This window comes from Balaenoptera musculus, chromosome 6, assembly GCF_009873245.2.
Source record: "Balaenoptera musculus isolate JJ_BM4_2016_0621 chromosome 6, mBalMus1.pri.v3, whole genome shotgun sequence".
In the NCBI taxonomy this organism is placed as follows: Eukaryota; Metazoa; Chordata; class Mammalia; order Artiodactyla; family Balaenopteridae; genus Balaenoptera; species Balaenoptera musculus.
Genome location: NC_045790.1, coordinates 113,932,157 through 113,948,285, shown reverse-complemented (window position 1 = coordinate 113,948,285; position 16,129 = coordinate 113,932,157). Strand labels below are relative to the sequence as shown.

General features: G+C 63.2%; 1 protein-coding gene and 2 long non-coding RNA genes across 11 annotated transcripts in view; 1 reads left to right on the top strand and 2 right to left on the bottom strand.

The window, feature by feature from the left end:
- VAV2 (vav guanine nucleotide exchange factor 2) overlaps positions 1 to 11,846 on the bottom strand; it is a 183,741-nt gene extending 171,895 nt beyond the window's left edge. For 2 of the 7 annotated variants that reach the window (XM_036854940.1, XM_036854941.1), the window contains exon 1: positions 11,098 to 11,846. In XM_036854940.1, the coding sequence (XP_036710835.1) occupies positions 11,098 to 11,301 (204 nt within the window). In that variant the 5' untranslated portion in view covers positions 11,302 to 11,846. The remainder of the gene's footprint in view (positions 1 to 11,097) is intronic. The other 5 variants (XM_036854946.1, XM_036854945.1, XM_036854943.1 and 2 more) reach the window with 4 other exon arrangements.
- On the bottom strand, positions 5,596 to 8,449 carry LOC118896713. Its single transcript, XR_005020260.1, has 3 exons — positions 8,320 to 8,449; positions 7,305 to 7,530; positions 5,596 to 5,895 (listed from the first exon to the last, which is right to left on the bottom strand). It is a non-coding gene; the product is annotated as an uncharacterized LOC118896713 (long non-coding RNA).
- Positions 9,775 to 15,406, top strand: LOC118896712. Of its 3 annotated transcripts, none has more exons than XR_005020259.1 (4): positions 9,775 to 10,451; positions 12,118 to 12,449; positions 13,122 to 13,420; positions 13,528 to 15,405. It is a non-coding gene; the product is annotated as an uncharacterized LOC118896712 (long non-coding RNA). The 3 variants fall into 3 exon arrangements; XR_005020258.1 differs by lacking the exon at positions 9,775 to 10,451 and having other exon boundaries at positions 11,827 to 12,449; positions 13,528 to 14,119; positions 14,488 to 15,406; XR_005020257.1 differs by lacking the exon at positions 9,775 to 10,451 and having other exon boundaries at positions 11,827 to 12,449.
- The last annotated feature ends 723 nt before the right edge of the window (positions 15,407 to 16,129 follow it).

Genomic DNA, 16,129 nt, shown 5'->3' with positions numbered 1-16,129 from the left:
TCATAAGCGTAAGGGACCAGAACCTTCCACCACCCCAGGGGTACCTGGAGAGAGGGCGTGAACAGACTAAACCTCTCCAGCTGCCCTGTGCGCCAGGGACTGGGACCCAGACATCCCTCATGCAGCTGAATGGTGGGACAGTCCATGCTGCACCCACGACCACTGTCCCAGGGGGCACCTCCCCATTCCTGCAGGGACACGGAGGCCAGGTGCGGAGCCCCGCCTCCCCTACCAGGCCAAACCTGGCAGAAACACTTCCGTCAACCAGAGCCAACCCCGAGGGGAGGAAAGCAAAACATCGGCCTTGGACTCTGGCGTCAGGAAGGCCGGGGCAAGCCCAGGCCCAGCCTCTCGCAGCTGCATGGCCCCGGCAGGTGGCTTAGCAACTCTGGGCCTCAGCCGCCAACAGGGCCGCGCTGGCCCCTCACTGCGGGGCTGGGGTCGTCCACGCGCTCAGCACGGTGCCTGCACCCCCCTCCCCTGATGGCATCCTACATTTGTGAGACAAACACGACCATCAAGCGAATGTGGATGAAAGCTGGCAACGTGTGGACGGTACATTTAGGAGAGAGGCCGGGCAGAGGCAGGGCTAGGGTGGGGGGGTGAGGCACGTGGAGGAGAGAAACATCCGGAACCCGAAGCCGCCCACCTGCCAGGTGACTCCGGTCCTGGCGACGGCCCCCAGCACCCCACCCTGCCGCCCTCCACATCCCGGGAGACACCCCTCCTGCCGCAGCCGTGAAGCCCCCAGCAGAGTGGAGGAACTTGGCAGGCGGCAGTGGGACAGCATCTCAGAAAGTCCTCTGACAGCACAAGACAGACAAGTGCCCCCCACTCCGCACAGACGACAACCAGGCCTCTGGGGGGGGCCTCGGGGGGACTTGGGAGTGGGCCCCATCCCTGGAAAGGCCCGGAGGCTACCGAGCCCACAGAGGGATGGGAGGCCAGGCGGCCGGCAGCCGTGCCCCCTGCCTGCCTGGACCAGCTCTCACCGGACACCATGTGCGCACGCCGCCTTTGAAACCAAAAGCACAAAACAAAACAAACCAACAGGAACATTTATGGCCTGAAGTTTAAGTTGGCTCAGGGGGATGAGGAGTAGGTGTGTTAAAAATAAGTGTTTTAATCCTTATATAAACTCTGCAGAGACGATAAACAATCCCCACAAAACAGAGATGTCGTGCGTTTCTGGCAACACTTAAGCTTCCAAAGGCAGGGAGCCTCGCTTGCGGGCCACCCCCGTTACCCCAACCCGGCCGGCAGGCACCCACGGCACGGCCCTGCCCCCCTCTGCAGCCGTACGTTGTTATTCCTGTTTACCATTTGGGTCCAGAAACCAAAACAGTCACAGCATCCACAGGATGCTGACTGGAGTGCCCCCGGAAAGCGTGGAGCTTCGGAGGACCACGAACGCGGCCCGAGCAGGGCGCCAGGGGGCCCCTCCTGGCCGAGCTTGCTTCCCCGGCTGAGCGGGGCAAGGGGTTCATCCCACACACGCGCGGTGCCGGCTCGTGATCCGGCGCTGAAGCAGGTCTGCGGGGCCTGCCACATCTGCGCCCCTGCCCTGACCTCTCTCCCGGGTCAAGCTCCGGGGCAGGTGCTAGGGGAGGGGCATCTACAGGGCGAAGCAGAGCCCCAGGCTTCAAAGGGCCGGGCCGCCCAGGGTGAGGGTGTGGAGGGGTAGGCAACAACCACTGAGCACGTATCACCTCCAGGTGCTGGGCTGAGAGCTTTGGGTCCCCTCTGTCCGCTCTGTCTTCAGCCAACCCCCAGGAGGTGGCTGCCAGAAACCCCCTTTCACAGCGGAGGAAACAGGGGCCGGGGCAGGGGTGGGGCACAGCACACAGCCGAGAAGTGGCGACCAGGATTTGAACCCAGGTCCAAGAGGGTACAGCGCCGCACCCGTCTCCACCCCAGGGACGAGTTGGCGGCCGCCCCGCTGCCCAGCAGCACACGAGGCCGGGCGCAAGGTGGGAAGTGGGTCCGGGGCGGGGTGGTGCTGCCCCCAGACGGCTCGGCCAGAATGAGCGGCCCAGGATCCCCGGGCGGGTGGAGGAGCGGACGCCCCACAGCCATCGGGAACTGGACGGAGGACGTGGACGGGGCGGGAGGAGACAAGGATGCCACGCTCTGCGGCCGCGACTTGAGCGGGGGCCACAGCTGCTCACAACCGGACGGCGTGGAGCTGGCCTGGCCTCGTGGCTGGGCCCCGGGCACACAAGGAACCCCCAGAGACCGTGGCCCCGGGCACACAAGGAACCCCCAGAGACCGTGGCCCCGGGCACACAAGGAACCCCCAGAGACCGTGGCCCCGGGCACACAAGGAACCCCCAGAGACCGTGGCCCCGGGCACACAAGGAACCCCCAGAGACCGTGGCCCCGGGCACACAAGGAACCCCCCAGAGACCGTGGCCTCGGGCACACAAGGAACCCCCAGAGACCGTGGCCCCGGGCACACAAGGAACCCCCAGAGACCGTGGCCTCGGGCAGCCGCCCCCCACTGGGGGGCTGAACTCCACTTACAGGCCACGTGCCCCATGCCGGCTCAGGGCTGAGACAGCACCCGAGGGGAGCGGGTGCAGGAAACAGGCTGTAGAGGGGCCCCTCCGCCACCTCCTCGGGGAGCCTGCCCAGGTTTCCTGAGCCCGGCCGCCAGCCTTCCGCCCGCTGTCTTTCTCTGCATCTTTCTCTCCATCTTAATTCTTCACGAATCCCTCATTCTGTCTCCCCTCCAGAAGGTCAGACACAGGTCAGGGGTCTCTGCCTCTTCTGCCCAAGGCCCGTAGGCAGATGGGACTCTTGAGTAAATGATGGAGTGACCCTCCCGCAGCCGCCTGGGAGCAGGTGAGGGGAGGGCCGAGCCGGCCAGCCCGGCCACGTCTGGACTCGGGCACTGCGTGGGCCCCCAGCCTCCTCACCCACGGAGGACCCCGTGCCAAGGCTGTTCTGCTGGTGAAGGGAGGAGCAAAGTGAAGGAGACTCCAGGCTCCAAGAGACCTGGGCGGCTTGGCGAGAGGCCTCGGCCTCCACGCAGCTGTGCACCCCCAGGCCAGCCTGTCACCTCTCCATTGACGGGGGGCACGGCCACCCAACCCAGTGCCTCACAGGGTCTCCCGAGGCCCAGGGGAGGCGCCCTGGCTGGGCTGCCAGGGAACAAAGTTTCTCAGGACAGGGCATGGCCAGGCAGCAGCGATCTGCCTGGGGGGCAGAGTGGGAACCCCCCCCCACCCCAGCTTCTGCTCCCACAGAGCCCCATCCCTGCAGCAACCACCCATCTCCAACCTTTAGTTACCTAAAGGCGTCCAGTTTTCACCACCAGCTCAAGTGCCACCTCCTCCACGAAGCCCTCTGAGGTCTCTCTGCCCCCAGGGATCCAAACATCCGCACCTGCTGAGAACCAGCACAGCCCCGAAGAACGGGACAGCAAGTCCTGCCCCATCCAGCCCAGGAGCTCCTCGGAAGGAAGCGGCAGAGAGAGCGTGTGAGACCCCTTCCGGCAGGAGTCCCCGGTAACCCTCAGAGGAAGGGGCAGGGCTGCGGCCCACCAACCCTGGGCCCTCCACTCCTGGGCCAAGGATCCTCCATCCTTCCCCTCCCCCCTCCCCCTACCTGGGGCCGAGTGGGAGGGGCTTAGGGGCTAGGGAAGGAGGGAGAGGCAAGCCCCGGGCCCTGGCATCCCACCGTCTCTACCACCGCAAGGCTCTGCAGCAGCTGGGCCTCCAGAGGCAAGGTGAGGCCAGGTGGACGCGGGAAGGCAGCTGGCCCAAGAGGCAGGCGGCGAGCCGGGGCCAGGGTCCAGCCAGCAGGAGCAAGCCGGCCAGCCGGGCGTGGGGTGGAGGCGCAGTGTTCTGAGACTTAGCGGGCCTGGTGGGAGGCCCACGCAGGTGGCCACCGTCACCCCCTTTCCAGGCAGGGAGAGCGAGGCTCAGCCAGGCCAGCGACACGTCAGCACCAGGATTCTCACGGCAGCCGAGTGGCCGAGTGTGGCCCCCTCCACTGCCATTTCAGGCAGCTCATCGGGCTGAGAGCACAGCCTCAGCTACACGTGCTCCGGGGACGAGAGGAGGTCATCCCCACGGGGCTCAGCACGTTTTCTGGCACCAGGGAAGCGGTGAGGAAGCTTTGTTCCATGGATCACTTCCTGTCTGAGGAGCCCATGCCAAGGGCTCTGGATACACACGGAGACAGGATTGCCAAGCGCGATGGGAACAGGGAGGGGGGAGCCCCGGGGACCAGGACACCTTCGCAGGCCCCGGGAAGGGCTCTGAGCAGACAAGCGGCAGCAAGCCGGCCCCACTGTCTGGTTTTACCCAGCCTACGGGCTAAGAAAGGTGTTCACGCTTCTAAATGGCTGGGGAGAAAAAGAACAGTATTTCGTGACATGCGGAAAGTACATGCAATTCACGTGTCATCCTCCACGAGTACGTGTTGGTGCACAGCCCCTCGCGCGTTCACAGATCATCAGCGCTGCCTCGGCGCGATGAGGGCCGAGGCAAGGACCCGCGACAGGACCGCCTGGCCCACGGGGCCCGAAATATTCACTGCCCGGCCCTCGACAGAACGCATCTGCCCACCCCTGCTCTGGGAGGGGGCGCTAGCTGCCGGCCGGGCGCCCGGGGAGAAGCAGTCGGATTCAAGGGGCAGTCGGGCGGGAGGCCCACCTGGCGGGGTCTCAGCGGCAGGGCTGCAGGGCGTCTTGCCAGCAGCACTGCCCGGCCCTGGGAAGATGCAGCCACAGACGTGGCCCGGACACGGGGACGGGAGGCAGGGGCCGGAGGGCACCACCCTGCCAGGGAGGCGACATCCTCGGTCACGTGGACCTCATGGCAGCAATGGGCTGAGATGAGGCACCAGGGTGGGGTCACCTTGTGCCTACTCACCCTTGTCAGGCCCTGGGCCCGGGCGCAGCGGGGCCCCCATTCCCGGCACGGAGACGCCCCATTTCCAGGGCCCAGACCACAGACAGATGGGGATCGCCCCTCACGACGGACTCCCAATCCAACACAGCCTTCTTCGCCGTTTCTCCCCGGCAGCCCACGCCAAAGCCAGGCTTCTGTCATCAGCACACGTGGCACAAACCAACCACGTTCCACCAACGCCAGCTTGCGCTCACCCATGACCTGCGCAGGTGATGCCCGACGGCCTTCCCTGCCAACTCCAGACCCAAGCCTCGGACCCTGCCCCACACAGCCCTGCAAGTGACCCTCCAGTCAGCAGGTCAGCGCTAAAGACGAGACCCCTGGTCCACGGCCTCTGCTCTCCCCTCCCCCATCCCCACTCCCTGCTGCACAAACTGGGTGCCACAAACCCTGCCGCCTGGAAATGCTAATATTCGGGAGACCAGCGTCTCTCAACCTTCTTGTCAATATCACCCCCCCAAGGAGCCTTTCCAGGCATTGTCCTAATCGCCCTCCCCGCGTGAAATTTTAATACCACAGGTGTACTGTGTATCTGTACTGTACTGTTCTCTCTGGGTACATCTGTGCTTGATGCGTAAAAAGAATATGATTTCTTCACCCCCACAGATCTGATTTCCACCCCCTTGGGCATGGATTACATAAAACGTATTGTTAGAATTAACGTTACACAGTTCTTTTCACTTTTTTAATATGACCACCAGGAATTTTAAAAGACAGATGCGGCTCACACATTTTCTACTTGACAGCACTGATACAGACAGAAGTACAAATGTGAACACGTGCAGCACACGGACGGGGACGGGGACACACACACACACACACACACACACACGCCTGTGTTAACTCAGAGGTGCACACGGCAGGTCTCAGCACTGAGACACCCCAGCACAGGTGCGCCTGTAGCCAGATCCTGGTTTCTGCATATGCCTCTGCACTGCGGACCCAGAGCTCCTTCCATAAACGGCTGATTCTGGAGCTGGACAAGATAAAATACAAGATGAGCTCAGATATCTTGTGCCAGGAAGGAGACAGAGCTCACAAAATGACGGGAACGTGTCAAAAAAGACACACGGAAGCAGCTTGAAGCAGTTGCCACTGGTCAAACCTGAGACCATCTGAGCGTCAAAATAAAGAGTGACATAACAGATGAGAATCCGTGGAACAGAATAGGAAACCACAATCCACAGTGGTAGACAGAGAGAGGAAGGAAAGGAAAAGAGGAAGAGAAGAGAGGGGGAGGGAGGGAGGGAGGACTGATCCTGTCACTGTCTCAAAGCCCCTTCTCAAGAATATTCGTGACCTACAAGGGGGATCGGAGGACCTTCGCGGCAGAGCCATCCGGCAAACAGCGCCAGCGTCAAGCGATTAAAGCCAACACCCCCAGCAAGGGGACACTTGGAAACCACGTGCCACCTGCTAGACAGGATGCCAGGAGAAGGCAACAGCGTGGTCACCCCACCGGCTCCAGGTGCAAAGCCTGAATCCAATGCAAGAAAACGGCAGATGAACCCAAAGGGAGGGACATTCTGCAACAAAAGGGGCCTGTCACCTTCGAAAGCATCCAGGTCGGGAAAATCAAGGTGAGGCGGAGGGGCCGTCCCAGCCCCCAGGTGGACCATTTGTTGAAATGGGCATTTGTGGAGACACGCGTTGAAACTCGAGTGGATTCCAAGGCGGCACCATCCCCGCTTTTTTCCGGGTTCAGGTGGCTGTTCTGTGGCTGCAGAGGGGACCTTCTTCTATAGGAAACACGTGAGGGTGCAGGACACCAACGTACTCTCGAATGTCAAGGTATGTTCAAACTTAAAACGAAACCTGGGGTTTCCCTGGTGGCGCAGTGGTTAAGAATCCGCCTGCCAGTGCAGGGGACACGGGTTCGAGCCCTGGTCCGGAAAGATCCCACATGCCGCGGAGCAACTAAACCCGTGCGCCACAACAACTGAGCCTGCGCTCTAGAGCCCGTGAGCCACAACTACTGAGCCCGTGTGCCACAACTACTGAGCCCGCATGCCACAACTACTGAAGCCTGTGTGCCTGGAGCCTGTGCTCCGCAACAAGAGAAGCCACCGCAATGAGCAGCCCTCGGCAACTAGAGAAAGCCCGCGCACAGCCACGGAAGACTCAAAGCAGCCAATAAATAAATAAATAAATAAAATCTAAAAAAAAAACCCAAAACAAAAAAAACGAAAGCTGACTTGAAAAGAAAAGGCGTCCTAGTTTCCGCTGGAATCGGCCTCCGTCTCCCTGCTCCCCGGCAGCCCAGGTGTCACACCCCTTGGCCTCGGGAACCGCGTCCCCCTGCCTGCACTTGGGAGCTCTCAGGACACTTAAGGGCCACTTCCTCATCCACAGGCACCTCAACAACCTGCTGTGTGTCCTGCTCACCTGAAAGCATCTCGGAGCAGGGACCGGGTCCTTGCCTGGCAGCGCAGGGGCTCGGCAATTATTCCTCGAAGGAAGGACCGGAGTGACACAGCAGCAAAGGGGGGCCCGGCTCGGCAGGACCCAGAGACCCCTTGGGAGGGCTCACACCAGTCCGGAGGGGGAGGGATTCACTGTCCTGGGTTCAGGGCGGTGAGCAGCGAGTGTGGCTCCGAGGGATGCTTGTGTACTAAAGCAAAGTGTGGAAAACGCAGGGTTAGAGGGACACACCCGGTACATGGGGTGGAGGGGGCCCAAGGGCCAGGCTCGCAACGCTTCAGGATGGGAGAAGAGTGAAATCAGAGGAGGCTTCCTAGAGGAGGCAGCCACTAGACTAGCTCCTACAGGAAGAACCAGGACAAAAGGAGGGGTAGTCTTCCAGCATGGGCCCGGCACACGATGGACCCTGATGGAAAAGGCTTAGGGGAGGGGGGCGCAAGCTGGAACGTTGGCACAAGGCAGGGACGGGAAGGACTTGAAGCTGGAGGTGTGGGCATGGGGGAGCCCTCTCTGCCGTGTCCCTGCTTCCCAGCCTTGTTCTACGGGGAGGAGGCCTGCCGGGGTGGGGGGCAAGAGGCTGGGCGGGTGGTGCCCTAAAGATTCAGACTGCAGACCAAACGCAAGGGCCGTCTGCTGGCATCAGCAACCTCAGGACCTCATAACTGAAGCTGTTCCAGACACACGCGGTCTCTCATTAGCATCAGCAGATTTGGCCATACCTAATTCTTTAATTAAACCCAACGTGGCTGCCAGGCACTTTGGATAAAAAAAATAAAGCACACCCGACCAGATCCAGAAGGGCAGGACAAGGGGCAACTTGGATCTGCCTGTGAACTCTTCCTAGTACCTGGCTCTATACACAGCAAATGCTCAATAAGTGCACACGGCTATTATGCGCCTTTAGGGCCAATAACCCAGCTGAGATCCACGCAAACGGGAGGGGCACTCGAAGCGCGATACTTGGAAAACAGGAGGTCACCTGTCACAGGAGAAGCCAGAGCGGCATTCTGGAACGAGGGGACGTCAGGCAGGCCTCTGAGCTGGACGGGTCCACGTACGGGCACACGTACGGGCACACGGTGACAGCAGGAAGACAGAAGGGCCCTGCCCACTTGCCAGCAAAGTATCCAGATCCCGCAGGAAACAGGCACGCACTCCCCACCCCATCCAGCCCACGGAAACAGACACACGCCGTGAACAACCTGAGAAGCGGGCCAGGAGCACCCATCAGAAAATCAGCAAGACAGCAGAGGGAAGGCTTCTGAAAGCAGAATTTGTTCGAACAGTCCCGGAAGGGAGACCTAAGTCCAGGTTTTAGTTTTACCACTTACTACCTGTGTGATGTGGGGTAAGTCACTTGACCTCTCTGAGCTGTAGCTGTCTCATTCATGAAACAGGGGTGGCATATGCCTCCCAGGATCATGACTAGCTCAGGGCAGGGTGGGTAAGAAAGGGCGGCTGTGATTTTTCTTGTGATGCCACCACCATGGGCCAAGAGGACCACGGTGTCTTCCCTCCTCCATTGGAGGCAAGTTCCCCAGACAGTAAAGAACAGCCGCACAAACAGACCACCACGTTCCTCTCCCAAACCCTGCACAGCCGTACATGTTCAAGAGAATTGTTTCTTTAATCGTGAATACACAGATGGGCCCATCCGCCTAACCCAGCCATCCCTGTGCCAGCAAGAGACACACAAAGATGGGTGTGACCAGCCCCACCCTCCGTGAGAGGACGGGCAGGGGAGACCAGCCCTCAGCCACAAGGGGCCACACCTGCCCAGATAAGATCTCTCAGGTTCATTCAGCGCGGCACTAAGGATGTTCTCTGCCCTTTCCTCATCAAACCTCACAACCTGGCTACCAGGCAGCCACTAGTACTGTCCTCATTACACAGATTGGGAAACTGAGGCCCCCAAAGCGGTCACTACAGGGAGGTGACAGTGCCAGGTTTCAATAAGAGCATATGGCCATGAAGACACAGACACTCGCCCATCAGGGTCTCCCTACCGCCCAGCCCCGCTTGACACCCCTTCACCCGGGCTGGAGCAGGGGGGCTCAAGGAGACTGTGCCCTGTCAGCGTTGCTGGCCCAAGGATGGCTCCAGGGACCCCAGGAAGTCTCTGCGCTTCCAGCGCAGGGGCTGAGCCAGGCCACCTACCACAGCCAGGGCGCCCTCTCCCCCATCCTGGCCAAACACAGCTGGGAGGGGCAGCTCCAGGACCCAGCCAACCCCCCCCCCCAGCCAGCCCCGGCCGTGCCCTGGGCCCCAGCCTCTCTGCCAGTCAGCCAGGAGCCAGCAAGTCTGGGCAGCCCCTGCAGTTCACAGCCAAAGGCAGACACTCGCGCTCAAGGCCTAGCTCTGCCCTCAGCAGCTCCTCCACCCTCAGTTCCCCCAGCTGTAAAATGGGGTAAGTACGTCCCAGCCCCCAGGGGGGTGAGGGCAGAGGAGAGGACTGGATCTGAGGGCACCCTGCAGCCAGGACACCCGGCCCCAGGACCTTGGGCTGCTTAGCACTGAGAGGGCCCAGGACGGCTCTGGCTTCAGAGGAGCCTGGGGACCAGACGGCAGGCCAGGGCTCCCTCCCTGGGCCGTCCGCCTCCGTGGAGTGGGAGGGTGGCCCCCTGCCCCCGTCTCCTCAAGACTCTTCTTGGTCAGCGGCCACCCCCATCCTCCCTGAAGGGGGGGGATGCCCCCATCTCCTTGGAAATGCGGTCACAGCCAAAGGGCAGAGGCCACGCAGTCCAGCCTGGAAAAGCAGTGACTCACTCCATCCCCCCTCCCCCCAGCCCAATTCGGCTGTCACACTGGCTTGTGAAGGCCAGAGGGTCACAGAAGAAGGGGCTGTGGGGTGAGCAGGAAGGTTGCTCCTGGGCAGTGCTGGCCAGACCTGGGGTGGCCCCTGGCCCCGCTGGGCACCCAGAGCCCCTTCAAAGGTGCTGGGGTGGGGGTCGCGGAACCCGGGGGGCAGGACAGCAGCCTCTACTCTGCTTAAGTCTCAGCCAAGTTCCCTCTAAGGGGCCAAGAAAGGCAGCGCCTGCCAGCCAAGCGGACATTTTCCTACCCGCCCGGCAGCCACATGCGCCTCGGCCGCGACAAAGGCCACACTTGAAGGTACAGGGGAAGCATGAGGGGCTCCTGTTCCCACCAAGTCGCGCGACCCTGGGGGCCTGGCGCTGCTTGCCCCCCCCCAAAGGGTTCCGGAGGAGGCTGAGGCCGGCGAGGGGGCGGTGCCCCCAGCCCCGCCGCTCCCTAGCCGACCAGGGCTCCCGGCTCCCCGCCCCGCCGGGCCCCTCCCGCCGCGCCCCGAGCCCCTGTCTTCCAGGGCGTCCAGCCACCAGGCGCGAAGCCAGGGACACTACGCCTGACGAGGCCACCGGCGCGTTGGGATCCTGGGGTCGGCGGCGGGGCGGGGTGGGGGGGGCACTCGCTGCGTCCCAGGGCCCAGGCCCGGGAGAGGGGGCGGCAGTGGTGAGCGCCCCGCCGGGGTTCGAGTTCCCCTCACCCCGGGAGGCGCAGGCCCAGCAGCGGGTGCTCCCAGGCAGTGCCCGGAGGCGGCGGAGGCGCACCCCAGGCTTGGGGGACTTTGCCAACTTCGTGCCTCCCGGGGTCGCCCCTCGGAGGAGCCGGTTCCGAGGCCCGGGGCGCGCCGCCTCTCCGCTCACCGTCCCGCCGCCTGCCGACGTCCCCGAGTCCGCCGCTCCGACCGGGGTCCCGGGACCGCGGACCAGGGCCCCTCCCGGCGCGCCCGGACCCTCACCTGGGACATCTGCGGCCGGAAGTTGACGTCCTTGAGGTCGATGGAGCCGGGGGAGAGGTTGTGCAGCAGCTGGCACAGGAGGACGCCGTCGCGCAGCGCCTGGGCCAGGTCGAAGACCACGGCCGAGGGCCACACGACCCGGTGGTTGGGCGGCAGGACCTTGCAGTCGATGAGCCAGCGGCCGCATTGCCGCCACTGCTCCATGGCGCCCGCGGCGCCCACCCGCCCGCCGCTCGCTGGGCCGGCCGGCTCAGGGCAGCGCTCCGGCCGAAGTGCAGCGGCCGCGGGGCATCCCGCCCGCCCGCGCGGGGCTCGGCGGCCGGGGCGGGGCTTCGCGCGGGCGGCCCCGGGTCTCCGCTGCGCCGCCGCGCGTCCCCTCCTCTTCCTCCTCCGGCTCCTAGCGGGCCGCAGCTCCCGCCCACGTGCGGTCGTGGGGCAGCCGCCGGGCAGCGCGCCGGACCCCGCTTCACACACACAAGTTCCCCCGGGCCCCGGGCCGGGCTCCGCGCAGCCCGCCGCCGCAGCGCCCTGCGATCCGCCCCGCCGGGCGCTGCATTCTGCGCTCGGGGCGCCCCGCGGCCGCCGAAGCTTCTGCCCCGCCCGAGACAAAGGCCCGGCGGGTCGCCTGCTCCGCGCGTCCGGGGCCTGGGCCGCCCTCGCCGCCGCCGCCGCCGCTTTGTTCGCCCCGCCTTCGCGCTCAGCGCTCCACGCCCGGGGCTCCGACTCCGCGGCTCCGCCGCTCCAGGGCGCGGGGGGCGCGGGGGCGCGGCCACTGGAGGGGTGGGGGCGGGGCCGGCGCGCTCGCCTGGCACCTCCCCCGCCCGCCCCCCCCCCCCCCTCCTGCCCGGCTGCCGCTCACGAAAGTTGCGGAGGGCGGGGGTTGCGGCGCGGCCGGAGCCCGGGGTCCGCCGACTTCAGCGAGGGGCACCAAGATTTTGAGGAAGCTCTGCGCCCGGGGCGCGCGACCTCGCCTGTGGAGTGATGGCCGGTCGTTGTCTCTGCGTCTCTCCTGCGTTTCAGGAGGAGCTCAGGAGGTGGCCCCTGTCGCGCTGGGGGCCTCTGCACGGTCCTTCGGGAAGGACAGACCCTGGAGGGGGCACCGACTGCGCGCAGTCGTCCCGCGCCCTCTCGGTCCCCCAAGCGGCCCCCACGGGAGAACTCGAGGCGGGAGGCACACGGGCCGGGGACTCGCCCAGATCCCCTTCCTATCCTGTGCGCTGGCTAGGGACCCGCAGGAAGCCCCCCGACCTCGCACAAAGGCCGGGATTCGCCTGTTTTGAAACCCAGAGGCCTGCCACTCGCAGCTGCCCAGAGGGCAAATCCTGGCGTCCGAGATGGAAGATGTGACATAAGTAAGTGGGAGAGAGGGAAAGAGATGCGGCCAGACCCGGCCCTGGGTAGCGGCCCGCCTCCATGCTGGCTGCGGGGTCCACTGACCGTGCCTTGAACTCCTTCCTGGGCCACGCCCTCTGGGAGGGGGTGGGCAGTGTTCTCTGGCCTCCTGTGACAGTGGGAGGGCTTCTAGAACATAAAGAGCCCATCTGGCAACGAAATGATGTGGGTCCTGGCTCAGCTGTTGGGAGCCCTGGGCTCTCAGCCGGGTGACCCTGGGCAAGTCTGATCCCCCCTCTGAGACTGGCTCAGTCATGGGGTGAGCCTGGGGGTGACCAGTCTCCGAGCATCTCCACACACTTGGGCTGAACCCTGGGGCAGCACCCGGCAGCCGCCCCTATGGCCCAGTTCCCCTCTTCCTTTGGCATTCCTGGGGCAGGAGCCAGAGCAGGGTGACACCCCACCTCATTGCGAGCCCAGTGAGGGTCCCCTGAGCCCTCTGTTCTGGGCAGTGGCCTCTGCAGAGAGTCAGGCTGGCCTCTTCCCAAACTGAGGAGGAAGCATGGGGACCCAGGCCCGGTTCTGGCCCATGGAGAGGAGTGGCGGAGGGGCCGGGCTCCCAGGGCACACCCCAGACCCTGGCAGGAGTAAAATCAGGCCAAGTGACTGGTGAGCTCCAAATTCCTGTCCAGGCATCCTTCCTCCGAGGAAATGGGTGCGGCACCTTCGTGAACACGGGCAGGAAGGAGCCTGCCTCAGACGGGTGAGATGGAGCCTGCCTTGCCCGAGACAAAAAGAGATGACCCCACGGCAGCAGGCGGCTTCTTCTAGCATCACCCCGAGAAATCACAAAGCGGGGGACAGAGCCTGACTCCCGGCGCCTCCAGCCGCCCCCGCCCCCGCCCCCGGAGCCTGGACAGGCACCTTCCTCTGGCAGGACCCCCCTCCCTCTCTGTAGCATGGGGAGCGCCCCATCCCGTCAGAATCGCTGGTGAGGACTGAACAGAAGTAATTATCCAGGAGCTTTGCACAGTGCTTGGGGCAGAATGGGGCCCCCTATTCGTGTCCTCACTGTTCTTGGCCTTCTTGCCTGGACAGGGAACCAACCTAGAGGACGAGCCGGGGCGGGGATGCAGGCAGCCACCCTCCAGCCGTCAGCACTGCTGTTCGTCTGCTGCCCCCTGGTGGGCACGGAGGGCACTGTCGCCACCTGGCTGCCCCTCGACTGGGACGCTCGCTGCCCAGCGGCAGGAAGATCAGGTTTGGCCTGGAGAATAGCCAAGTCAGGAGACGCAGGCCTCACTGCTGTGTGTTAGCCAATCACAACACCTTCCTGATCCCCAGTGTCCTACTGGGGACACTGACCCACCTGTGCACCTCACAGGGTTTGGGGGAGGCTCCGCTGGGTGGCTGGGTGTGCGTGAATGAATGACTGCACGAATGGAACCTGATAGGAACTCTCCTCCAAACACTGGGCGTGGGTGTCGTGAGCAGGTGTGGACTGTATCAACTCAGAGTACACGTCAGGAAGAGGGGACGCCCCTGCAGGACATCCTACCACCGGCCACATCTTCTCAGACTCAGAGCTGTTTGCCGGGACCGCCCATGGCACACCTCCAGGGGGCGCAATTCCCATCACATTCTAGAGAGATGGCACCCTGGAGAGGAGCCCACAGGCTACAAGTGAACGGTACCCTCTGGGAGTTGCCTCTCAGCTTGGCCCACCTTTAGCACCATGAGTGATGGCAGTTTTCCTTAGTGAGAAAGGCCCACACGAAGCACCGGGACAGTCCACAGGAGAGGCAGGAAGCTGGGCGTCCCAGTTCAGTGGCATAGGTGAAACCCATGGGGCAGGAAGTAAGGGAGGAGGGTCACAGGCCCCCACTTACCGGGCCCCTCAGCCTCCCCCTGCGCCACCCTTGCCCCCCTTCAGTCTGTCCTCGGCAGCCAGCAAGGACCCAGTGAAACCTTGGTGAGGCCCTGCCACTCTCCAGGGGGCAGGGGGCCCTTGGTGGCTTCCCCCTCACCAGAGATAAAATCAAATCTCATCGCTTGCAGGTCCCATGTGGCACATCCCCTCCCCGATGACTCATTCCCACAGCTCTCCAGCCACGCCCAGCGATGGGCCTTTGCACGCCCAGCACGCCCAGCTCTCCAGCCACGCCCACCTCAGGGCCTTTGCACCTGCCACCCCTCTGCCTGGGATTCTTGCCCAGATGGCCACATGGCTCACACCCTCACTTCCTCTGCTGACCCTCTCCCGCTCTGAGACTCATTCTTCTCTGCAGTTTCCGCCCCGGTGTCTGTTGCTCCGTCTCATCCCTCTAGACTGTCATCTCTGTGGCAGCGGGGGCCATCTCTGTCCTGTCCCCAGTTCACTCCCAGCATTGCAAACTGGGCTCAGCCCCTGGTAGGTAGTCGAAAAAGAGTTGTTAAATGAAACACCAAATAAGGACCTCCCTGGCAGTCCAGTGGTTAGGACTCCGAGCTCTCACTGTGGGGGGCACGGGTTCAAACCCTGGTCCAGGAACTCAGATCCCTCGAGCCGCGTGGCGCGGCCAAAAGAAAAAAAACTAAAATGCCAAATAAATAAACCAACAGGTCAGCAAAGCACTGCAGCTACGACTTTAAAATCCAGTATCCTCTTTCGTAGAAGTCACAGAAATGGGTAAAACTGATACAAAGGTTTAAAAAATGGGCTATGTAATCTGTTGATGTGTAGCATATCTCACCATTGTTATGTGAATCTGTAACATTACATCCTGTGAGATTTGCACTGACTTAGCATATTATTCTAAGTATTCATGACTGTAATAGCCACTCCCGTTTCTTGAGTGCTGCGTGGCTGGCCTGAGGGCTTCGTATGTGTCACGTGGCCTCCGTTAAGCCTCACAGTGAGGGTAATAGTCATTGTCTTGGGTGGTTAAACACAGAAACCGAGCACGCTGGGAGCTGCCCAGCATCACCGAGCAAGGTGCAGAGGAGCCGGGTCCAAACGCCGGGCCTCCCCGGCAGCTGCTCATGCACCCAAATCTCGCTGTTGCAAAGGGTTTCCATGCCTGGAACCGAAAGCTGTCGGTCGACACGCTGGTTTGGGGGGACAGGAGACCAAGGAGACGGGAAAATGCTGTGCTGTCTAAAACACGGAGATCCTGACTCAGCACGTAGATCATGAATGCAACAGCCTTAAAAGGCCAGCACGCGCATGCCCACTGCAGAAATGGGTGCAAAAGCACAGTCAGGAGCGGCAGAGCTGGCCAGGAAGGGGCTGCTGGGGACACAGCCTGCGTCTGAGCTGAAGGGGGACAGGGTGTGGAAGTGCTGCCACCGGCCTCGAGCTCCTGGAAGCCCGGTGGCTGCAGGGTCCGGGCGGGCCCCGAAGGAGCCGCCCCACTTCTGCCTCGCAGGGGATGACCGTCCAGCTCCAGGCCATGCGCGTTGTTATTCTGTTGTTAGGGGACGGGTCACGGAGCTTGAGGACCGGCCCGAGGTTAGGCGTTGGGCGGAGGCAGGGTTGGAGCCCTGGTCTGAATCCTAAGTCTGTCTCCTGCGATGCCTCCCTCTGGGGACTTTGCTTCTGCTTCTGGCTGATGGTACAGTGGTTCCAGGGCAGCAGCACGTGGGGGCGGGAGGCGGGGGGGGAATCTGAGTCCACAGCTGCCCCACAAGGCCTCCTGGGCTCCCGCAGGGTCCCCTCATC